This window comes from Symphalangus syndactylus, chromosome 14 (assembly GCF_028878055.3).
Source record: "Symphalangus syndactylus isolate Jambi chromosome 14, NHGRI_mSymSyn1-v2.1_pri, whole genome shotgun sequence".
Classification (NCBI taxonomy): domain Eukaryota; kingdom Metazoa; phylum Chordata; class Mammalia; order Primates; family Hylobatidae; genus Symphalangus; species Symphalangus syndactylus.
Window position 1 is genome coordinate 71,390,137 of NC_072436.2, and position 25,211 is coordinate 71,415,347.

At 40.4% G+C, this 25,211-nt stretch overlaps 1 protein-coding gene across 3 annotated transcripts in view; it reads right to left on the bottom strand.

Annotated features, from left to right (window-relative positions):
* Positions 1 to 25,211, bottom strand: part of ANTXR1 (ANTXR cell adhesion molecule 1) — a 244,955-nt gene that overhangs the window by 215,738 nt on the left and 4,006 nt on the right. For all 3 annotated transcript variants that reach the window (XM_055241678.1, XM_055241683.1, XM_055241682.2), the window contains exon 2: positions 2,050 to 2,121. In XM_055241678.1, coding sequence (XP_055097653.1) covers positions 2,050 to 2,121 — 72 coding nt within the window. The remainder of the gene's footprint in view (positions 1 to 2,049; positions 2,122 to 25,211) is intronic.

Genomic DNA, 25,211 nt, shown 5'->3' on the forward strand with positions numbered 1-25,211 from the left:
TGAGATTAGAAATGATGTACTTGTACTGGCATCAGCCACTGTTATTGAATGAATTTCCCCCCGCAGTCCCAGCTGCCTTAGACTTTTTATTAAAATGAATAAATAAATGAAAATTGCCTTCATTCACTTATTTAAAAATACTGACTGAGCATGTACTATGTGTCTGGCACTGTTATGGGCACTTGGGCTATGACTATCAACAGACGACAGCCCAGCCTCTGCCTGGTGGAGTTTGGGTGATGGTAAGATCTTGGCTCCACACTTTGAGGGGCTCCATGGCCAAGTAGGGTTAGCGGAGACAACCAGAGAAGGGTGTCTTGTCTGGATTAAGCCATGTCAACCTCCCCGGTCCTCAGTTTCTTCATCTATAAAGCAAGGGAATTGGATTAAGGGTTCTCTTAATCCCCTCCCTTGCCCCTGCCCACAATTTTCTAAGATTCTAAGATAGGGAAGAATCTGGGATTGCTGAGGGAACTGAGAAAGATGTTGTGTGCCCACTCTAAGCCAGGTGCTGGACTGGTGGGCTTGCACATGTTTTCTCTTATAAGCCTCATATATAAACTAGGGTTCAGCCAAGGTTGGTGAACTGCTACAGTTGCACAATGGAACTTAGATTCAAACTTACATCTGCCTGACTTCAAAGCCTGTTCCACTAGACTCCTCCACTTCAGAGGGAACAGAAGCCCAGAAGAGCAAATTAGAGACAGAGCAGATACTGTGAAGGGTGTGGAGGCAGACTTGTTTTATATCACTCCAAAGGACCAATGGCTGTGAGTGAAGAAAGGACATCTTGGCTTAATGACAAAAAGACTTATGAAAACTGGAATTGTCCAACGATTGGACTTTTGCCTCAAAGGCAGTGAGTTTTCACCAGAGCTATTCAAGTAGAGAGTTACACAATGCCTACTAGGATAGGCTGGGAAGTCTGGTTCCTTTTAATTCCTAGTTTCTATGATCCTTTCAAACATTTTCTAACACCACCCATGTATTTGTTTCTCTCCTTTTCTTGTACTTTTTCTCCCTTCTGTCCTCTCGGCATCTGTTTTTCCTAATCATCTGGGTTTAGATGCTTCCTGCTGTAGCTTCCAATTTTTGGCATAACAGACAAGCCACCTCCTAACCCTTTCTCTCCAATTAGGCAGGTAGGTATGTGTTGAGGTCAATAACCGAATTTGAGGGGAACATGTCTGTCACTACCCAGGGCTTAGAGGATAACCTATATTCTGAGACAGAGAACCTTACTCAAAGACGAACTTTATGGTCACTCCTATCAACTGGAAGACTCTATGGAGGCCATCAGCATGAAGTGGAGCTGTGTTAGAATTTATGATGATCAGACCAATTTTACCAAAGACTTTGACAACTTGCTTCAAGCACTCTATGAAAGCTATTACTGTTGTGTTATCCCTTGGAAACTGCACATAGAGGGGTGAAATGACCTCATTTCCTTACTACTAAGTCCAAGACTCCCATGATATTTGCAGTGGCTATGTTCAAAACTGCATTGCCTTGCCTGGGAAAGTGGTGTTGAAAATGCTCAGAAGATTCTACCTGATAGTACACACAGCTAGAGAGTTCCAATTGTCACATTTTGCTCAGGACTAAGGAGGGTTCCCCTTAGGATGTGAGACTTTCAGTGCTAAAACTGGGAAAGATCTGGGCAAACTGGGATGAATTGTTCATCCTACACACTGTACACCCTATACATGAGTCTAGCTAAAATGTGCCATTTGCTGCTGCATGATGCAGTGTGCAAGAAAAATGTTAAAGGTAATAAGAATAGGCTATTCAACAGAGAAGGGAGAATGCTAAATACTTTTGGTCTCATAACCAGATTTGGCTCCTCCCAAAAACATAAAGCCAAATGTTACTCTAAAATGTGGCAAAGATGAAAACAAAGCAAACAGTCTCTGGTCCAAGATCTGAGAGCCTACCTTAGTCAAAAAACATCCCCAAAGTATGTAGTAGTAATTAATAGAATAGCAAACATGGACTAGTTTGACTCATGACAGCGAACTGCAAGTGAACAAAATGCATAGTGTTTCTCACCTGATGAATTTATGAGCCAACTGTTCCACAAAGTAATAGATTTCATTCCAGTGGTGCAGCACACTTCCTGATCTAGGAAAACAAAAGCAGGTGTTGCGTGACTCAGGTGTTTATTTGTCTTTACCTTGTATTATTTATCTTCACATTCTGTTATTTTACATTTGACCTCTCCAATAAGTGGACTCATTACTTGAAACTTCTGTAACTTTGGAAATTATTTGAAAGGCTGTTTCAACTTTCTGTTAGGGTTCTTTAAGATGTTGTAAAAGAACTCCCCCAACCTCGCACTGCCCCTACCCCAAATCCACACACCCAAACCCTGAAAAACAACAACAGCAACAACAAACGCTGGGCCCAAAGAGATTTACAAGTGGGTTTTGCATCTTCGAGAAGCAGCTATTTTTGTGCTATTAAATTAATTCTCTGATTAGGGAAGAAAAACTATTCTAATCCATTTAAATGAAATTAGCCCACATGATAAACACATTCCCTCCCCAAAGAGTCCAACTTCATTTGTAAATATAGATGCAAAATCTCTAAATCATATTAATGAAATGAATACAGCAGGAATCCAAAAGAATAATAATTAATTAATTGGTGAAGTTTATTTCAGGAAGGTAGTGATAGTTGAACATATAAGGAAATCTAATTTAGTCGTATTAATAAACAAAAGAAGAAAAATGACACAGCTTTTTGTTATACGAAAAAGGAATCCTCTTAGTGACAAAAGAAGGAAACTGTTCCCCTAGGACATATGAAATCATAGGATTTTAGATTTGGAAAGGGGCTTCTTTATTTCCCAAGTTTGACTTCTGTTTCACTGGTACCATTTCCTACTGCTTCAGTCAGCTTATATTTTCCATAGTGCTCATATTCAGTTTGTTGCAATGGCTCCAATTAGTTTTTTCTACTTGAACCCACTCTTTTTAGTAGCTGTAATGCCTCCTCCCTTTCACTTAAGGATCAATTTCAGGCGAGCTCTGCATTTCTGCTTGCCATTCTAATAAAAGTTGAGGTTAGTTTGCTCTTTCTACTCTGACATTTTGTACTGCAAACATTTTCCACTGATTTCTGATGATTTTTATTTATTATGCACTCATTTACAATTTTAACATCCAGAGAGCTATTTGTTGCTGTTTTTCCTTTGTTTCAAACTATTTTATACAGATTTAAGAGGACTTTTTGCCTTCCTTTTAATGGAATGATATTCACAAGAATTCTCATTCTGATTGGGTGTATTACATTTCCAGGAGGACAATTTATTTTTTTTGGTCCCATATCCAGAAGTGATACATCTGTCTGACCTGAACAAAAGTGGTACAATATGCTCTGGTCATACCATTAGATACTCTGTGTCATAAAGATGCCTCACTTTCCTCAAATTAATCTAGAACTTCAGTTCTAGAGAATGTACATAGGCATCTTTTACAGTGATAGTCATTGTTCCACTGTTAGAGAAAAAAGTTATAAATCCACCAGTACACAATTTCTATGAATATATTCACACACACATTCGTATTTCTTTAAAAAAATGGGAAATAAGTTAACATTTGCTCATTTTATGTGGAGAACTCATGGGTGTTCATTATATTATCCTTTGTTCTTTCTTGAAGAACACAGATTGTTCTAGAATCTTATAATAGGCACTGTAAAAAGGGTCAAAAGCAATGATTCAATCCTGGATGCTTCTCCTCATACAAGAGATATTCATTATAATTATGTTTTTGTGTGCTCATCTTGAACCCCACTTTGGCTAATTTGAAATGATATTTGGCATAACCAGAGGCATGAAGATTATACTGGGGATTTAATATTTCTTATTAACTATTAAAAATAACATCACCCAGCACTATTCTAGCTGCCTAAGGTGCAGAGATGGCTAAGAAATGGTGCTTTCCCCTCAAGAACTCAGAGTTGAGTGAGGAAGACAGAAGAATTAATATGTAACCTGTCATGAAAAGTGCTGCAGTTGAGGACTGTACATTTGGAAAAAAGAAAAGGGAATGGCTGTCTGTGCCGGTGCAGGCTGTGAAGGGGGGTGGTTTTTAATCCCATTCTTGAAGGACAGGTGGAAACTTGTGAGGAAGACAAGGGGAGAAAGATCATCCTTGGCGTAAAACACGGAAGTTGGGGAAGAGCAAGTGGTTTCACGGTGCAGCACCATGCAGCCTGTAGAGGGGAGGTGAGGAGCTGGGGAGATGGGGAAGGGATCTGGAAGGAGCGTGCCAGGGTCCTCTCCTGTCAAAAGCACCCCTTTGTCTATTCTGCTCACTCAGCCTTTATACATACTCCATCTGCTTGGGATACTCATTGTCCACAGTGGCAAGCAACTCTTCATTCAAGACTCAGGTCAGTGGATGTGGTGGCTCATGCCTGTAATCCCGGCACCTTGGGAGGCTAAGGCAGGTGGATCACCTGAGGTCAGGAGTTCGAGACCAGCCTGGCCAACATGGCGAAACCCCATCTCTACTAAAAATACAAAAATTAGCCGGGCATGGTGGCGCGTGCCTGTAATCCCAGCTACTCGGGAGGCTGAGGCAGGACAATCACTTGAACCCAGGAGGCTGAGGTTGCAGTGAGCTGAGATTGCGCCATTGCACTCCAGCCTGGGTAACAAGAGGGAAACTCCATCTCAAAAAACAAACAAACAAACAAACTCAGGTTGGTCTCTCCATCTTGCTTTTAACCAACACAGACAGGACTCACTATCCCTGCCTTATGCTCTCAGGGCCACCGTGTCCACCTCTCTGTCAGCATCCCCTGATACTGGGTGGCAATCGGTCTTAAAGAAATTTCCCTCCCGAACATTACCTGTTTATTGAATGAAAGAAAGAAGAGCATGAAGAGGAGAAGCCTCTATTGCTCATGGAAGCTTCCTGATCTTTTGCCAACTGAACCTCACCTATTCTGCCTTGGCTTGGATAAACAGCCTGGGTTTTGGTCTCAGATGGCTCTCGCCAATTCCCGTGACTTACGTGAAGTAAGAAGCCTTCCCAGATGGGTCACTGATTCTAGGGCATAGCTCCTTGGTGACCGGGCCCACATGATCATCAATAGATCTCTGAACTGAATGGCAGCTGGAGTCTCCCACGAGCTCACCAGAACTGCATATCGTAGCCCTGGGCTTTAAGCTTTAGAAATCTTCTTTCATAAAGACCTGGCCATCCTCCTGGACAGGGTTCACTTGTATACTTCAGGTCACATAGACTGGTCCAGGGTGCCATCCTTCAGCCATGGGGTGGATGCTCTGGCCCTGGGGGTCCTGGGTGGTGATCTGGCAGAGATGGCCCAATGCTGTCCAGGTGCCTCAGAAGATATGCCACATGACTGGCTATAAGCCATTGCCAATCCAGAATTCTACAACCCGTTTCCACTAGAATCAAGAGATTTCCTTGAAGACTGGCCATTAGTGGCCACTTCTGAAATGCAATGCTGTGTTTTGGTCCATACAACCAGAAAAATTAATCTTTGAAATTCTGGTTACTGAGGGGGTAGGGTGAGATATCTAATGATTAGAGAGGAATCTCCAAACCTCTTTTATTCCATGTCCAATTTCCTCATCGATAGAGAATTTCTGCCAGGAGGAATTTATACTGGGAAGATGGTTAATGGGTACAAAGAAAATTAGAAAGAATGAATAAGACCTAGTATTTGACAGCACAAGAGGGTGGCTATAGTCAATAATAATAAATAATAATTTAACTGTACATTTAAGCATAACGTAAAAAGTATAATTGGATTGTTTGTTACACAAAGGATAAATGCTTGAGGGGATGAATACCCAATTTTACACGATGTGCTTGTTTCACATTGCATGCCTGTATCAAAACATTTCATGTACTCTATAAATATATACATCCACTATGTACCCACAGAAATAAAAAAAATCAGGAAATTATACTAGGAGGAGAAGCAATGTGTTGGTGAAATAGGAACTTGAACTAGAATTGGGAAACTATTATTGACTCCCTGTTTAAGGAGCAAGAGTTTGAAGTAAATCCTTTTTGTGTTACTATTTCCTCATTCTCAAGGAGTGGCCCTATTTCACAGCCACAAATTAATTTGCATTCCTTTACTTATTAAAAAGGGTCACCCAATGATAATTCACATTTTCAACTTTCTTAAAACATGTCATTTTCACTATACTTCTATCTGATGTAAAGTTTATACAGTTTTGCTGTTCACCTGATTTGTTGATGCCAGATATAGGGAAAGATCCAAAATATATCCTTGGCTGTTGAGAAAAGTCTACATCCATCAAAACTCTTGCTAATGGGCAAAAGCTGAATTTTCTGAAGAAGAAAATAAAATGAGAGCTTTAAGGTAAAACTGGAGGCAAGGAGGCATTGACAGGCTTGCTCCTCTGCTAACAGCTGCCCTGTCGCTGCTGGGGTTTGTCACTTCATACATGTAAGTGATAATTCTTTATACAATTATTTAAGCCTTGACCAAAATATACACCCTTTGAGCCACACTGGAGATGTACATAGCCTGCCTCCTCAATCATCAAAGGTAAAAACACAACCTTCTAAGATTCTAGGAACCAAACTGGGTTTGTCTTCTCTGGCTTACCCTGGGATTCCAAGGGGCCTCAGCTACTAAAGGAAAAAGAGAGTAAAGGGTTATCTCGATCTGCACCCTGGACTCCTTCTACTCTTTATTTCTGAAACTTCTTAACCCACACATGCAGGCATTGTCCTATCCCAAGATCAAACCACCTCTTGGAGAAAGAAAGAGCCCTATGTCCGCTGCTTATGGTTTCAGCATGGCAGCAAGCTTGTTGGGGGTACTGCTTATATTTCTTTAACCCAAAGCCCCAGTGGCAGGAGGCTTACCTGCCTGGTGCCACAGTCCTCTCCCCTGCCTCACTACCACCCACCGATCCCAGCTGACTTCCTATCCATGACCACTGGGACCTCAACCAGACCCCCACCCCGCCCCCCGCCACCTTCTTCCATAGGGATGAATTTGCTGGGTCTATGACTGAGTTTAGACTTTCTGTTGAAACACGTATGTCTCACCTGCGCTTGGCCTTGTACCTGATCTTCTGGGAAACTGCCCTAGTGGCTATTGCCAGAATAATTGACTCAGGGTTGTTCAGACCCTGGGCTTCCTCTCAATCCTGAAGACCTAAGAGGACTCCTGGTCACAACCAGGTGTTGGCTGGGGGAAATGGCAGAAAGTGGATCCAATTCCAGTTTCTTTCAACCCTACAATGTATAGAACATGCCATTTTATCATGTCAGTCTCTTTATGAGTCAATGACCCTTAAACTCTGGCTATGGAGTCCTGATACCATCTGCAGATAGTATGGCCCACCCAGTCATTATCACCAAAGCTGCAGTTGGAAATTAAAACCTTCTAAGCCCAAATATAAATAGTACTGGAAAATGTTCCATTTGACTCTGTTGTAGATTTTTTTTCCGGAATTGCCTTTAACACATAACTGCTGGGCAAACTGTAGTCACAGAGAGTTGCAGTACCACATTCTAGAAATCAGTGGATGTAAAAGGTCCCTAATTTCAACTCCATTAAATCCTAACTCAAATGCAGTTCTAGCCCCTGAAGGCTATTATAGGTCAGCTTGGTCTCAGGATGGCACAGAGGGTCCAGGCCCTTCTTGGGATTTTATGCCTGTGTTTCACTGCACAAATCTCAGTAGAATTTGGAATTCAAGTAGCCTACCAGGAATTCTGCTTGAAGACAGTCTTACAGAGTTCTGTGCATGAAGATTCTTTCAACACACTTGGGTCCACTCAAAACCAGAGTCAATGCCCTCCCACACGATCATCTGACTTGGCCTTGGAGAAGGGCTCACTAGACCATGGGGAGGGAAAGCCACCAGCCTTCACTACTAGTCCCAGAAGGTTGTTGCTGAAAGCAGTTCCAGAGTGTCTTACTTATTTTTGTTTTTCTATGCTCTCTCTTGTGTTTGAACATGGTAAGAAGTCAAGAAATTTTTGTGACATTGCACTCACTGTGTGTTCCCAGTGCAGGATTCTGCATGGAACCTGACACTGCCCTCAGATTATTGTTCAATTACTTCCAAGGGTCTAATATGCAAAGAGTAGAAGCAAAATAAGAACTCCAAATCTCATTCTGACTTGTTTTCTGAAGTGCATTCTTTTCTGTTTATGTGAGTTTCCAAACCTCCCTGTGGTTAAGCTCCTTAGAAAACACAGGCTCTTTCCATTAGCCACACATACAACCAGAGTCAGAAAGAATCAAGTTGGCCAAATTGAATTTAAATTATCCTCCCTTCTTTTGCACACAGATTAGAATAGAATAAAAGGGAAAAAGAAAGTTTGCAATTGGAACCATCACCAAGGAGTCTTTTAATCCTGGAAGAGCAGAGCAGCTCTAAGGATGGAAATTATAAAACTGCCAATTTCTACTTGTCCTTAGCCCCACCCAGTTGAAGTCACTGATGTCCTCAGCGACCAACTTGGGTCCCAGTCCTGGAAGGATACAGATATGTTCAGCAGCTTCAGGTGCATGTAAGTGGGACTCAACACTTAGTTCTGCTGTCAAAGACCCTGCATTCATTTGCTGTTGTGCTCCCTCCCCAGCTTCTTCCAAGGAAAAGAGTACACTTTAGAAAACAAGTCAGAATGAGATTTGGAGTTCTTATTTTGCTTCTACTCTTTGCATATTAGGCCCTTGGAAGCAACTGAACAATAATCTGAGGGCAATGCCTTCCTCTGCTTCCTCCTAGCCTTGCCCTATCCTCTGACTGCCTGGAGCCTTAAACCTGGCCCAGGCCTTCAGGCTTTGTCCTCCTATTACTTTTTCGAGTCACAGCCATGCCTCCCTCTTGCCCAGAAAGCTTGACCTTGACTTTTTCCTCCACTCCAACTTCTTTAGACACCAATACAGACCCAAACCTAGTCACCAAGCACTGTACTTTGAGTTGGGGCCACCCACCCTGTTCCTGTCTGTGTCATGGACATCCCAGCACAGGGTGCCCAGCCCCACTCGACTGACTTGTGATGAAATGTCCTGTTAGTATATCTAACCGATGCCTATGGAAACAATGATTTTTAAGCCGCAGAATGGAATTTATTAGTGATTTGGGAAAGCAATTTCATGGGACATTGCTAACATTAAAAAAATAGAATAGAATAGAAATACCAGAATATACTGCATACAGTAACAAAAAGAATGTTATGTGTTAACTTTTGTTCAATTACACATAAGTATTGCATATGTACTGCGTCAAGATGTAAAACGTATTTTTCTTGTGGATCATGATCAAAAAGGTATTACAGCAAAATATGCACTCCTTTCAACTCCACTCTGCCTTTTTCAACAGGCACATGCACACACACACACAACACATGCACACCAGGAGAACCCTAAAAACATTTTCTGATATCAACTATTGGTACTTTTGGTGCAGATTCAACACAAAAGCACTGTTGTTAAGAATACAGACAATGGGTTAGTAACCCAAAAGGTATTTCCCATAATTGAAATGCACAGCTGTGGCTCCGTTTCTCACACTCGCCAGATTCACAGAGATGAAGCCACAGTAGCCACTTTGCATCCCCCAGAAAGATCAAAGGGGGATGGGTCAACATCATTGAGTGAGAGTGGCTGTGGATGATGTCACTTAGGAGGAAGTGACTCAGAATGAGGGCACCAAGGGAGAGGGTTTACAAATATTGTACCACAAAAGCAGCAGGTCCATTGTTGGAAATTTTGGGGGGGTGGGTAGAGAGGAGGGAAAGACAAACAAAGGGAAGAAAATAAAAATCACCCATCTTCCCCCGGCTCAGATAGAACCATTGTCTTCACTGCAATGATTCTACTTTCAGACTTTTCCCCAAGCAACTTCACTTTGTGTATTTACAGGTTATGGCCTCTGCTTTTTTCACTTAATGTCATTATGGTTATGAACAAATTTTTATTTCATTCACTAATCCTTCCCAGCATCACTTGTAACATCTGCATTTTCTCCACTTTATAACTTGTATAATTATAACTTTATAATAGGTATAATTCCTTTTTGTACACGGAGTTGCTTCTACTTTTTCGCTATTATAAAAGAACTCTGATGAATATTTTTTAACACTATCTTTACATACATAATGGGGGTAACATTTTGAATTTTGTACTATGCTTTTCTCTTTAGCAACTGCACAGAAAGTGACCCAACACACCCTGGTCAGTCGGAGACATCCATCTGGCAGGAGCCACCCTGGAGCAGTGGGGGATTCTGTTTTTCCAGCAGTGATGCAGAAAGGGGGAAAAACTTAACATTTGAAATTCAAAATATGATTTTTGCAGCAAGACAACTGGTTTGGAAGCAAGACTTTGTCAAAGAGAGATTTTCTAAATTCCTTTAGCAGTTAAAGAACAAAACTTGGAGGATTAAGATCACAATATAAGGAGGACATAATTTCCTCTTGTGTCATTTGGTGAAGAAATCCATGCCTTACGGTGGGCAGTACAGCAGAGGGACAGAAAGCCCTTTGCTATCTGAGGATTATGAAAAGAAAAGAGAGAGGGAGGGACAGATACTAAGAATGAGGGGTTCATGTTTGGCTCTCCAGGAGCCAATTACCCTATGGACTGTCCGCACATCAATGTAATTAGACTGTGCAGTGAGGGTGGGCAAGGGAAGGACAAACTGATTTCATTATTGTTTTAATTCGGATGTATTTAACTATAAGCCATAATTTTTTCACATTTATGATTCATTTTCCTCTGTATCAATTAAGATAAGCTACATAATTTGCAGAACCTAGGGTAAAATGAAAATGCAGTGTCTCTTGTTCAAAACTTACAAAATTCAAGATGGCAAGATGGCCCTTAAACCAAGTGCCAGGCCCTTCGAAATGAGAGGCCCTGGGTGACTGACTGCACAGGTCCCATGCTCATGAAGCTGACTCTGGTCTCAATATTTTTGGCCCATTTTATATTTGGTTGCAAATGTTTTCTTAGTCCAGGGGTGGGCAAGCTTTTTCTGTGAAGGGCCAGACAGTATTTCAGGTTCTGGGGGCCATGTGGTCTCCGTGGCAACTACTCAACTCTGCTTTTTGTAGCACAAAAGCAGCTATTGATGGTACATGAACAAAATGAACGTGGCTGTACTACAATAAAATTTTATTTACAAAAACAGGCTGCAGGCCATAGTTTGCCAACCTATGCCCCAGACAATCACTTTCTTTCAGACTTTTTTTTTCTAAATTTCTATATTCACTGTCATGTCTTTCTCATGACTAGATAATATACAAATCTGTATTTTTTTCCTGATAGTTTTGGTGTACTTTGCTATTCATTCCTGTCATTTATTGCCGATAATGCAGACTGGAAAAATTGTGCCTTGAGAGATATATGGAGGCATTCTTTGTGACCTAATAAATATTTCATGGGCATTTGAAAGGAAAGTTTATTCTCTGTAGGGTATAGGGTTCAAAATATATTTTGAATATATCCTTGAATGCTTAAGTATTCAGAGATGTCTTTCAGATTCTGCTGAGATATGGTTTTCATCTTCAGCAGTCAAAAAAATTGGAGTTATCTTAAACGTTTCTCAAATATTGAAGCCCTGTTGAATTCCTAGGATAAATTTTACTTGGTCTTAGGATATTATTCTTTTATTATACTGTTAGTTTTTTAACAAAATGTATTTAATTTAAAATTTAAAGTTTTTATTCAGAAGTTGGTGGCAAGTTTTGTGTATGAAGGTATTATCTTTGGTAGACACGGATATTAGATATATGCTAGCTTCATAAAGTGAATTGAGAAACTATTTTTTCTTGCTGTCTGTATGCATTTAACACTAGTATTGAAATTTTCTGTTCCTTGAAGATGTGACAGAACTTTCCTTGAAACCAACTGGTCCAAAATCGAAGGACTCCTTCACAGAGACAAATCCATCTCCTTCAAATACCCAGATTCTATTGGTGAGGGAAAGGCAACATTTGAAAGACTGAGCATTTTACCTAAAGGGATCTTTAAAAATCACCACAATGGACTATTACCACAACTTGGATTCAAAATTTATGGATTTCCCTCCCTCTTGCTACCCAGAAGGTGGACTTAGAAGGAAGAAAAGAGGAGTTTGGGAGCTAAGAATAAACTGCATCTTCTTGCATATGTAAATGTAACATGAGTGATTTTTGCTACCTCGCATAAAAATTTTACATTTTTCATTTTCTCTGTTGACAATCCATTCTTTCAGTTTTATATTTTGCTACAAAGTCTCACTGATGGCCTTATTATGACTTCTTAACTTTTCTAGAACCATTCCTTCTGTTTCTTTTATGCTATGTCTTTTTCTTATACATTTTTTCATATATATTTTCCATTTCGATGTCAATATTTTTAGGTAATTTTTTCAGTAAGTAATACAATTTTAAAATGTGTATCATTTTGAAGCCTGACTAAGGAATTTTAAAATCACATTTCACTCAAGACCTTATAATTATTGAGCTTTTTTTGGAACATTAAATGTGTAGAGTAAAAAAACTAACGCCAGTCTGAATCTCACTTTCTTTTTTCTTGAGCCTATTTTTTTTCTTTGTTGGAAGAATGTAGACTTTACTATTCTTATATTTTAAGAAATTATCAAAGATTATACAAGTTGTAGACCATTTAAAAAAATTAATTAGGCTGAGTATTTTACCTAAATCTTCCAAATCTAAAGACTCCAATCTTTCTGCAGCTCAGGAAAATTATCTTCCTTTATTATTATTTTTTATTGTATCTCTTATAAGTGTTCTCTATCCCCAGAATTCTTATTGTGTATATATCTATATCTATAATATATTAGATATTAGATATCCTGGACCTAGTCTTTGTACTACTTTTCTCTTTTCTCATTATTTTATTTTATTTGAGACAGGGTCTTGCTCTGTTGCCCAGGCTGAAGTGTAGTGGTGTGAACTTGGCTCACTGCAATCTCTGCCTCCTGGGTTCAAGCAATTCTCGTGCCTCAGCCTCCCCAGTAACTGGGACTGCAGGCACGCACCACCACGCCTGGCTAATTATTTTTGTATTTTTAGTAGAGACGGAGGGGGGTCTCAACATGTTGCCCAGGCTGGTCTCAAACTCCTGACTTCAAGTAGTCTGCCTACCTTGGCCTTCCAAAGTGCTGGGATTACAGGTGTGAGCCATCGCACCCGGCCTCTTTTCTCATAATTTTAATCTCTGTATCCTTTCAGCTTAAGTTCTGAGGAATTTTCTCAAACTGTCCTCTGATGAACTGAATCTACTTTTTTGCAATATTCAATGTAGTGGTCATTGTTTCTAATGGATTTGAATATTCAGAAACAGTGTATTTTTTCCCCCAAAGCTTCTTATTTTCAGCTTGTTCCTTTCTCATGACAGACTGCTTTTGTCTGTTGATGCAATATTATTTCAGAATTTATTGAAAATACTATTTAGATATATATTTGCTTAAATTGATTCAATGGTCATTTCCACTTCTTTTGTGTAATAATTATTATATTTTATTTTTTTAAACTTTGATTCACATTTCAGATAATTTCCTGAAGAAAATTATCCCACTCCCCTTTCAAGAAGAATCCATATGTATCTGAAAATGCTTTTTTATTTTTTTCATGTGTAAGTGATATCTTGGGTAGGTATAATATTTTAGTTCATAAATCCATCAGAACTTGTTCATCAAAAATTTTATCCATCATAAAAGATTAATTGTGTCAATCAAAATTCACCAATTAATGTTCAAAGCCTTTGCAGGTACCATGTGTTTTCTTCCCACTTATAAAGTTCTTCTTTTGTCTTTTAAAGATTTTCACCAGGAAATGTCTAAGTATTACTGTCTTTTAATGAATAATTAATTGAGATTATCACTTGATGAGCCTACTCAATCTGCATTTTCAAATTTTTCTTAAGTCAGAAGCGTTTTCTTCTATTAAAGCATTGAAAGTTTCTTCTAGACTATACTTTAGCAATGCAAAGTTATTTGGTCCTTTGAATAGCTATTTTTTTCATTCATTATTTATCATTTTATCATTCATCACTTTCCTCTAACTGCGTTTTCCTCCTCAAATTACGAGAATTCCTGAAGCATGCCTGCATCATTTATTTCATTTTCTGCTTTGTCTGTTCTGCTCTTTACTGCTTCTTTGGCGACTTTAAATTTTTCCATATTATTTTATATTTCCTTAACTGTTCTAGGTCCCTTATCTTCTCATTTCGTATTTTATCTCCTGTTTCACAAATTTACTGTTTTATTTAACTTAATTGAAGTCCTATGGTGCTACAATTGACCTTTTTTTTTTGCTACTGAAAATGCTTTCCATAAATATATTATTCTTCCACCTCAGGAATTTTGTTTAATCACTTATCTTAAGGTGCTAAAGTTTTGTAGGCCCTATTTTCATCCTTGAATGTGGAAAGGTATAACTTGGCTTGGCATTTGCTTCCAAAATAGCTTACACACACACACACACACACACACACGTGCATCACCTCACACTTATAAACTTCTCTAAGGAGTTAATCTGGTGTAAAGGAGTTAGTCTTGATGGCTAAAGTAAGCTCATGTTGTTGTTTCATCAGTCAGGGGAAAGTGGTGAATGGAATCGACCCCAGTCATTTCCACAAAGGAACTTCACCTTTGCAAGGTTCGTTTGCTTGTTGTGGACATGGTTACATCATTCCAGCTTGCCATATGTAGGGGCTGTTTTGGCCTAGCCTCTACTTCAGGTTCGCATTGTGCTATACCTGGCCTCATTCTTGATCCCTAGTACACCCACATAATTAAGCACAAAATTCTGCCATTTCCCTGGAGGCTCGCGATCTAGCGGGAGGACTCAGCAGCGCTGGACAGGATCACAGTCACGGAGGTGCCTGGTTTTCATAGGCATCTCTTGTGGCTTGGTTTCTCCTTTGGGCCCCACAGAGCAGCTGCCTCTGCATGATGCTGATGCCCAACAGCAACAGGGCTCCAAGGGGATGGTTCTCATCTCTCTCAGGTCCCCACTTGACTGCAAACTCACTTCCAGATCTGGGATTATTCTAGGGGCTCCTCACTGATCTTTCTCTGCATATTTTTTTACAATTTGGCAACAGAGTTGAAAGTAGACCCTGGCTTGACCTCTTTCATACTCAGTCCATCTGCGTTATTTCTGGTGAATTTCTAACGCATGTGTTGCATGTCAGTGTCAACGCCCTTAGTCTCTGGACCTGATGCAGCGTCTCCTAGACACTTTCTTCAGACTTTTTCTTTTGGGAGATGGGACAGTTTTAGATGATAGAAGGGAAAGGAATGAGGGAGAAGCTAACTGTTTATGCTCCAGATCTTTTTCTGAAGTCATAAATTTGCTTTCTCATCTCCCATTAAGCCCCTCAGCTCATTAATTTTTAGTTTCTGCTCCTATGATGCCCCAAAACAGCACTTCCAAAAGTCACCAATGCCCTTATTTCTGCTAAAGAATATGGCTTTTTTTCAGTTCTCATCTTGCTGGACCTACTTATAGTATGCCATTTATTGATCAGCGAACTGATATTTGAGTGCATGGTTGGTCCTTTGGAGTCTATATAAAGATGAATAATTTTGACACTTGACATTTACTGAGTATTTACTAAGCAGCAGGCATTGTGCTGGGCACTTTACATTCATTGCCACTTAATAATAACAGCTAGCATTTCCAGTGTGGCCAACGCTGTTCTGAGCACAGCCTTGTGTGACACATACTATTATTATCTCCCTTTTTCCAGATGAGGAGACTGAGTTCATAGAGAGGTTAAGTAGCTTACTCAAGGACATACAGCTAGTATGTGGTAGGGCTGAGATTTGAACCCAAGTGGTCTAGACTTAGAGTCCATGTTGAAGTCCATGCTTGTCCAAACGCTATGCTTATAAAGTCTTTCTGGGTTTAACCCTGTGCTCTTAACTATTAGGCAACACTGCCTCCCCATGGAGGTCAGGAAATGTATAATTACAGTTCAAAGTGTTAGGTGCTAAGATAGTGAGAGGTATTAAAGAACTTCCGCTAATTGTTATGGGAATTTGGGAGTGAGGATTCCAGAAAAGACTTAAAATTAGAGCACTTAAATGGAAGCAGGAGTGCTGAAATGGCTGCCCATTTTAATGGAACAAAGTGTGCAAGTTGCTTTACCTGTTTGACCTTCAATCCCCTTTCCTTTTGATATTGTCTTTTACAATAGTTAATAATCAGGATGACCATATAATTTAAAATCCAAACTGAGACACTTTTGAGAGTAAAAGAAGAAGATATTCATAATTATGCTGACAACAAGCATAGATCAGGCCTGTCCTGGGAAAATTAGGATGTTTGGTCACTCTGTTAACAATGAGCTTTAACGTTTATTTATGCTTAGTGTTGTCTAATAGCATCTGAAGTTTCATTTTACTTTATATTGTTTATTATTGTGACTGGCGTAAAGTTACAGTTAGGAGTCTTCACTTTTATTTGCTATAGAATTCTTATTTGCGGCCGGGCGCGGTGGCTCACGCTTGTAATCCCAGCACTTTGGGAGGCCGAGGCGGGCGGATCACGAGGTCAGGAGATCGAGACCACGATGAAACCCTGTCTCTACTAAAAATACAAAAAAATTAGCCGGGCGTGGTGGCGGGCGCCTGTAGTCCCAGCTACTCGGAGAGGCTGAGGCAGGAGAATGGCGTGAACCCGGGAGGCGGAGCTTGCAGTGAGCCGAGATCGCGCCACTGCACTCCAGCCTGGGTGACAGAGCGAGACTCCGTCTCAAAAAAAAAAAAAAAAAAAAAAGAATTCTTATTTGCTATATAATTTCTGCAAACCTGGAATCTGCATTATTTTTAATGTCAAGAGTGATGGTAGGCTGACTATGATTCTGATCATAATCCTTTTTCAATCAAGATGTTGGGAAAGCCATCTTCCAGGAGGTCTCTACAGGTATTTATTAATTAGGGCTGCATATCATTAAGCCTCAGGGGAAAAACAGGTCAGGTCACTGGATGAAACCCCACAGGACAAACACTAAGGGTTTTTCCTCTCCATCTCTTGAAAATGGACCACTCCACTGCTTGTCATGCAATATGAGTTGTTATGGGGTTAGGAGATTCTGAATAAGGAAGGAATTTGAATGAAGAAATAACCTAGAAAAGTGGTTGTTCTTCTTATTACTTTTTTCTTACCACAGGGAGCCCGTAACTAGTAATAGAAGGGGACCATGTACTAGTAATCGTCTCAAAGGATAAATGGGCAGGCATCACCTAGGTAAAGATGGGTGTGGTGGTGAAGGGCATTACAGCGAAAGGCAAGAGAGGGCATGGGTTAGTTTGGGGAACTATGCAGTACAGTTTTTTGAAAATTAAAAGATGTGGGATATGGTAAGATATGAAGTTTTGGAAATGCATAGTGACCTGAGCAATAAGGGTCTTGGATATTTTGCTGAAGAGTTTACACTTTATCCTGAAAGAGCTTTGGAAATGTCTAAGGGGTAACAGGTGAGAGTTAGGGAAGATAGTATCGAGATTAGATTTGTGTTCTAAAAAGATCAATTTTAGAATTGATTGTCAATAATACAAGGTGGGGAGAGGGGTAAAGAAAGGAAGCAAAGAGACCAATAACTGGGTGAAAATGGTGAATGCCTGAGCTAAGACAATGACAAGGTAGAGAACAAGGTCAACCTGGGAGAGACATGGCAGTGGATATCATCAGGCTTGAGTGTGAACAAGAGATTACTCTCATATCTCTGGCTTAAGTAGCTGGACTTATAGTGCCACCATTCACCAAGACCATAAATTGAGGAGGAGATGATTTCAGGAGAAAACATCTGAATGATCACCCCTTCCCCCCATCGAAATTCTGTCCCTCCTTGCCTCACTAATACAATTCTTTGCTGGTTCTCTGACTGTTCTGCTTCTTCTCAGCTCTGTTTAGTATAATTTCTTCTCTTGCCCAGACAATTCCTGTTCGCAATTCCTTTGGGTTGGACTTTGGCCATCTTCCTCTTCAAACTCCACCTCTTCTGGGCATTTTAAAATCCTGACATTATCTTGATATTATTTGTTATCCATACCTGTATTTTCAACTATTACCCTTGGGCTTACAACACTCAAGTTTTTATTTTCAGCTCCAGGGTATCAAGCCAACTGCCTACTCAACATCTCCATGCACATGCCCTACATGTTCAGACTCAGCATGTCCACACCAACTTCTCTTTCCTTCTGATGCCTGCTCCTTACTGTTGCAACCCTTTCCCCTCCCATTCACTCACAGCCAATGGCTCATCCAATCCTGCTGATCCTTAACACAAAAGAGCCCCCAATCTCATTTATTATTTTTTTCCTTCATCCTCACTGCAAATTTAGATGATAGATATGTATTTCTAAAACACAGACATAAGCTTGACACTTTTGTCCTTAGAAACCTTTAATCTCATAACCTATTCCTGATGGAATAAAATCCAAACTCTTTCCAGATTATTTCCCTGTCACACTCATATCACAAAGAGTATGTGTTAGTTTGCTTTCCTAAATGTTGCCTTTTTCTTTACTTTGTCACCTGACAAAATCCTGATCAACTTCCAAGTTCCAGATCCAAAGTCACCTCCTCTTTGAAGCCTTCTAAGTCCCTCTCATCTCAACCAAAATTAAATTATTTCACTGTTTCCCCATATCTTCTACAAAACTATGAGCTCCTTGAGACTTGGCACTTGTTTTAGGCATTTTTTGATTCCAGAAGTCTAGCACAGCTTGATAAATATTGAATTGATATATTCCTTATCCTAGCTAGGCAGTACTGCTTGGAATCTATGGAGGTAACTTTTGTTAGAGGACCATATTCTGTTTCTCCATTAACACCACCACCACCATGACCACTGCCATCATCATCATTATCATCATCATCATCTCCACCTCCACCACCATCACCATATCACCATCACCATCATCACTACCACCACCATCACTATCATCATTACTACCATTATCATCATTATCACTATCACTATCACCACCACCACCATCACCATTATCCTTATCACCATCATCATCATCTTCATCACAACTATCAACATCACCATAATCACCACTATCACTATCACCATCACCACTACCATCACCATCATCCTTATCAGCACGTCCACCTCCACCACCATAACCATCACCATCACCATCTATCGTCTTAGCACTCATGTGCCAAATGGTTAATTAAAGGTTTTAATCTTTACAACACATTTGTGAGGCAGACATTTTAATGCCTATTTTATTAACAATACTGAAGTTCAGAGAGGCTAAATAATTTGTCCAAGGTCACAATGCTTGGTGAAGCGTTGAGCTGATATTTGAAGCTGCAGATGCCTGATTCCGAAGTTGGCCTTCTTAAGCCCTGTATTAAGCATTCCCGTGAGGCACATTTCATGTAGGGAGACTTATGAGAAAGGAAGCAAAGGAGTGTCCTGGCTAGTAAACATCATGGCTTAAATGTATATGTACACACAGCAGGACCTGGCAACACTGAAGGGCAAAACATGGCCTCTCAGCGACCTTTGCTCTTCTGCCTTCATATCGTGTGTGGCTTCTTCTGCCACCATCTAAAATAAGAGCTCTGCCTGTAGCCCAGCTCCAATGTGTGTGCTGCCTCAGCTATATCCTCATGATAAGGCCATAGCATGAGCCATCATTATGAGGCAGCTTTTCTTGTCTTCCTGTTCAGTCTTATGACTCACTGAGGGAGGGACCTGAATCAGAATCACCTGGGAAGCTTTTCCAAAATACACATGTCTGCCTCAGGCCTCTGAAGTTGTGATCTGGCCCTTGGTTGAGAACCTCAGTTTAGCATATTCATTCCCAAGGTCTACAATTTCCACTAGAGCTCTTATCATGGAAGCCTGCCAATTTCTTCCTTCAGACAAATGCCCAGATGTGGTTCTTGGGTGCTAGGAATCAACATCAATGGCATGCCCTGCTCTGCCCTGCCTTCTTTTAGTCAGGAGTCCTCAACCAAGGTGGTACCAACCTTAGAAATAAGTATAGAGGCTGTTATTTATTGGTCATCACAATGACCAGAAAGGCTACTGGTATTTAGAAAGCAAGGATGAGGAATGCTAAAGCATCCCACAGTCCATCACAATGAAACACTGTCCCATCAAAAATGCCAACAGCACCCTCATTGAGAAGCACTAGTCGGAGCCCAGATACTCTTGATTCAAACTCGGAATCAGCCCCTGCAGTGTACAGGCATCCTCTGAGCTCTGCTGCTGCAGTGGTCTGTGTTCCATGGCCTGCTGTCTTTCCCCAGCCTTTCAAATTCCCTCATATTTCATAAACTATGGAAAAAGAAAGTTTTATCTTTCAAATACATTCATGTAATACTTAGGTGGCAGGAGAGCATGTCTAATCTCCATTTCTACTTTCCATTTAATCTAATTTAATCCCCCGCCCACCTCACTGAATATTTCATCTAAAGTATGCGGAGAATGGGGAAGGGAGGAAAAGAGAAGGAGCTATCATTGCCTCTTGGGCATATTTGAAACATCACATCTGACAGTAATTCTAGGTTGATGAATGCTGTATATCCAAGACTTGGCTCAAAACTGACCTTTCTCCAGAAGTCTTATCTCTTTATTCTCTCTCAATAGCTACTTCTTTCTTGCTTATTCAAGCCAAGGCAAGCTATAATTATACGTTTTTAGTAGAAGCTTTTATTGTCCACCCATATCTGGCTTTCCCTTCCATCTAGGCACATGGAAGATTATTCTTCAAGTCTTTTTCCATAGAGTAAGGCTATCTGACCAGTTCTGACCAATGGGCTGTGAGTAGAAGGACGCACGTCACTTCTGGCTGGAGAATTTCATGGCCAGCGAGACATCATCTAGTATTCTCTTCCCTCTCAGCCTTGATGGTGGCAGGAGGTATCAGGAAGGAGTCTCCACCAGCCTGGCTCCCAGAACCATCACCATAAGACGAGCCCCGCTGACTCCTATCAGACATGTAGTATATGCAGAGAATAAAACTTTGTTGTTTTGTGTAACTGAGATTCAGGGGTTATTTGTTATCACAGCATAACCTGACCTACCTTGATTGATTCAATGTTCTTTTGCATATTTAGATTCTTTTTATCTTTGTGCATAGATTATGAGTCAGAGGGGCTTGGGTTTGAGGCTTAGTTTCACCACTCAGAGTGACCTTGGGTAACCTCTCTAAACCTCGGTCTCCTCATCTGTGAAATGGTAATGATGACTATACAGACCTCATACAGGCAAAGTGTTTACTATAGTGTCTGGCAGGTAGCAAGGGCTCAGTAAATGTTACTTCTTATTTCTTATTGATCTAAAATTGACTTTACTTGGCCCCTTTCCCAAATCCTCATTGAAGCCTTTAGCTTTGGCTGCCTGGAGTCCTTCTAACACTTTTCTCCATAAACACCTGACAGCCTGGGACTTCTTCCTGTTTATTTTGCATTCCTTGCACCTCGCATAGCAGGACATTGCTTGCAATAGGCATTGTTTTATCCACGCCTGTATTGGAGTACACACTTGTGATCAAAACTGAGTATGTCATGTATGCCAAATGAATGGAAGAATCTGCTGAGTCAAATTGGAGAAATCTAATTACTTTTTCAGTATGAACCTGACGTGTCTGAAAAACATGTCAACAAATGTTCAAATACACTCTTTGTCTTTTATTGCAGAGTAATCAGTGGGAGAGGCGAGATCCAGTCTCTTGGCCGCATACCAAACATAGACACACGTTCTAAATTAGCATAGAGCAAATCCCATTTGCATTTATGTGACAGCCAAGTCTCCCTAATTGATCCCAGAATTTGTTTCTGGACCACTAGGAGTCCTTTAGCATTTGGACATAATTACAGGTTATCTTGGGACAGGTGTCTTCCTCCAACACTCCTTGACACTTAGTTTAACCAGGTCTCCATAGCTAAATAAAGTAGAGGTAGTCACTTGGCTGACCCAGACAAACACAAAACAAAACAAAACAGTTTTGCCTTATTTATTTTTATTTTTGACCTATACGCCAAACCATCCAATTTGCAGGCAGTTCTACGAACTATTGCCTGGCCTGAAAGGCCCTCTCCAAATGTGGAACTTAATTGGAGGAGCATTTAAAACCGAGTATTAAGTCCACCTCAATGCAAAAATAATAATAATAAAAGAAATTCCTGGCCCCTGATAACTATTTTTCTGATGCCCTTTAAAATTATTATTGTAAAAGATAGTGTGGCGATTAATCAAAGACCTAAAGACAGAAATACCATTCGACCCACCAATCCCATTACTGAGAATATACCCAAAGGAATATAAATTGTTCAATTATAAAGACACATGCATGCATATGTTCATTGCAGCACTATTCACAATAGCAAAGACATGAAATTTAGGTTGCTAAATGCCCATCAATGATAGATTAGACAAAGAAAATGTGGTATATATACACCATGGCATTTTATGCAACTATAAAAAAGGAGATGATGTCCTTTGCAGGAACATGGGTAGAGCTGGAGGCTATTATCCTTAGAAAACTAACGCATGAACAGAAAACCAAACACCGCATGTTCTCACTTGTAAGTGGGTGCTAAACAGTGAGAACACATGGACACATAGAGGGGAACAACAGACACTGGGGCCTGTTGGAGGGTGGAAGGTGACAGGAGGGAGAGGATCAGGAAAAATAACTAATGGGTACTAGGCTTAATACCTCAGTGATGAAATAATCTGTACAATAAAGTACAACAAAACTCCATGACACATTCTTATTTAATTTCTTTTTTTAACATCTTTTATTTTAAGTTCGGGGGTACATATGCAGGATGTGCAGGTTTGTGTGTACCCCTGAACTTAAAAGTTGAAAAAAAGAAATTAGAGTATGAAATGAGAAAAGAGGAGATAAAATTGTTGTTTGCAGATTATATGATTATATATCCAGAAAAGCCAAGAGAATCAACTAGGAAATTGAAACAGTAAAATAATTCACAACAAAATCAACACAGATACTTGTACTCTTTATATGTCTAAGAGCAAACAAGTTAAAATGGAAGAAAATTTCCCATTACAATAACCAAAATGATCAAATACTTAGGAATGAAATTAACAATAAATATACAAGATTTATATGAATTAAAATCCAAAAATATAAAAAATATCTGATTGTAGCATCTTCAAGGTGCCTTCTATTGAACTCTTTGCTTTCCTTATTCAAAGCCAATTTTGCAGACACTAAGCCATCTTCCAATGTATTTCTGAAAATAAGCTACATCTGTGTGTTTTAGCATATTTACAGACTTCAATTTCCCTTTTCTATCAGATTCAGTCTGAACAAATTACTAATTTATCATAATAAAATGTCCTGAACACACCTTAGAGTCTGACTCATCAATTAACCCCCTAGATCTCTGGAGCATTTCTCTGGGTTGCAGGGGGTTGGAGTTCCTGATACTTTCCATCAACTACAGCTGATTGAACAGCAGAGCAGTAGCTCCTCAATTAAGTAACCTTAATCGCCTTATGCACCACGATTTACTGAAACTCTGATGTGGGGATTTTGAATTCCTGGAATCTACCCAGTTCCTCTAGTTGTATTGCCACGTGCTTCTCATTATGGCCCAGCTGTACAGGGAAGATGAGTGGAAATAGCTGGTCTGGGAGTCAAGGGCAGACACTGTGCTAGCTCTGTCGTGATCTAATCCTAGGTCCTTGGGCAAGTCACTTAACCCAGTGGACTGAACAAAGGTTTTCTTATCTTCAAATTAGGGACAGTCATGCTTTGCCCTACCTACCGAACAAGGTTGTCTTTGGGACTCTTGTGAGAGAGCATGAGTCTGCAAGACTAACACAAGTTCCCAATCCAGTATTTCTTTTGTAAGTTAGTAGTTGGGAACTCAGAAGATATTTTCCCAGAAAAAAGCCAGTACTATACCTGGTGGTGAAGTTTCCAGTCTAATGCTACAAAAATCTGTCTGATGATCCTGTCCCTGGAGTACAACACATAACAATGGTCCTGCAAATCAGCACCAGCATCGTCCAGGTGTGGGTGCCGTGGTTGGAACTCTGGGGGAGTGGCAACATGGAGTCCCTTTGTACAGTGGAAGAACGAGAAAATTGGTGCCGAACAGAAGGGAAGTGACAGGGGGATTTGGAGGTCTTACGGGGAAGGAGCACATGGTGAGCCTGTGGGGGGCCTTTAGACACATAAGGATTTATTAGGTGCAGAAAATGAATGACAGGCAGTGGCTTTGGAAAGTCCTATAAATAAAGCTGCTCAGCATTTACTCCTGCCCTCCAGCCCACCATCTCCACTCCTCCTGCTCTCTTTCCCACATTCTATTTTTGAAGTCTTCAGGGCACACATAACATAGCCAGCCACTTGAGAGATTCATGATGCAGAATCCACTTTCTCCATTCAAGTGACTAATAGCTCCATGTAAAATAGGCCAATATGTAATACATAAACATATACATAATAAGAGAGGGTGGGGGGTGCTGTGAGAGAGGGAAGGTACAGTTATGTCTGTGGGTTGGTCAAATGGGTGCATTCATCTTGGAAGATCCCCTGGAAGACTTAAAAGAGACTAGCTGCTTCTTTGCTTTTTGTTGAACAGAGCCTTCCAAATCTAACTTTTCAAATCCCTGATTGAATTCCCAGCAATCTATTTTTCCTGACTATAACCAGAAAAGCATGTTTAAGTGAACATGAAATTCCATCAGTATAAAGCCTTGTGCAGCCCAGTCCACCAGCCCAGTCGCCAAAGCCACTAATAATGCCCTATTGTGTTACTGTGGTATTTTCTAGGTTATCATTATGAAGTCTTTGCTCCTGGTTGAGAAAACATGACGTTCCATTAAATGTATAATCTGGGTTCCCTCCAGGCCAGAGATGCAGCTTGCTTAAAGCTGAAATGAGCTGAGATTTAACGTCATGGAAAAGAGAACCAGTTGCAGGGGAAAAGGGAGTTGCAGGGATTGGGAGAAGAATGGTGGATTCAGTCCCCTATGATCCCTCGGTTTCAGACTGTAGACAGTGTCTTGCCAGCCAAAGGATCTAAGAAGCCCAAGGAAAAAAATGAGTCAGCATTTTTTCACTTTCCACTCTGACTGTGGTTGGGTGCTGGACAGCACTGTGTGAGGAGGTTCTTTCTAGGACAGAAGATCATGTCTTTAGCGACCACCCAGGGATCTGTTTGCCACCACTGCTTTTTGGCCCATCCCCTAGCTCTGGACTCATC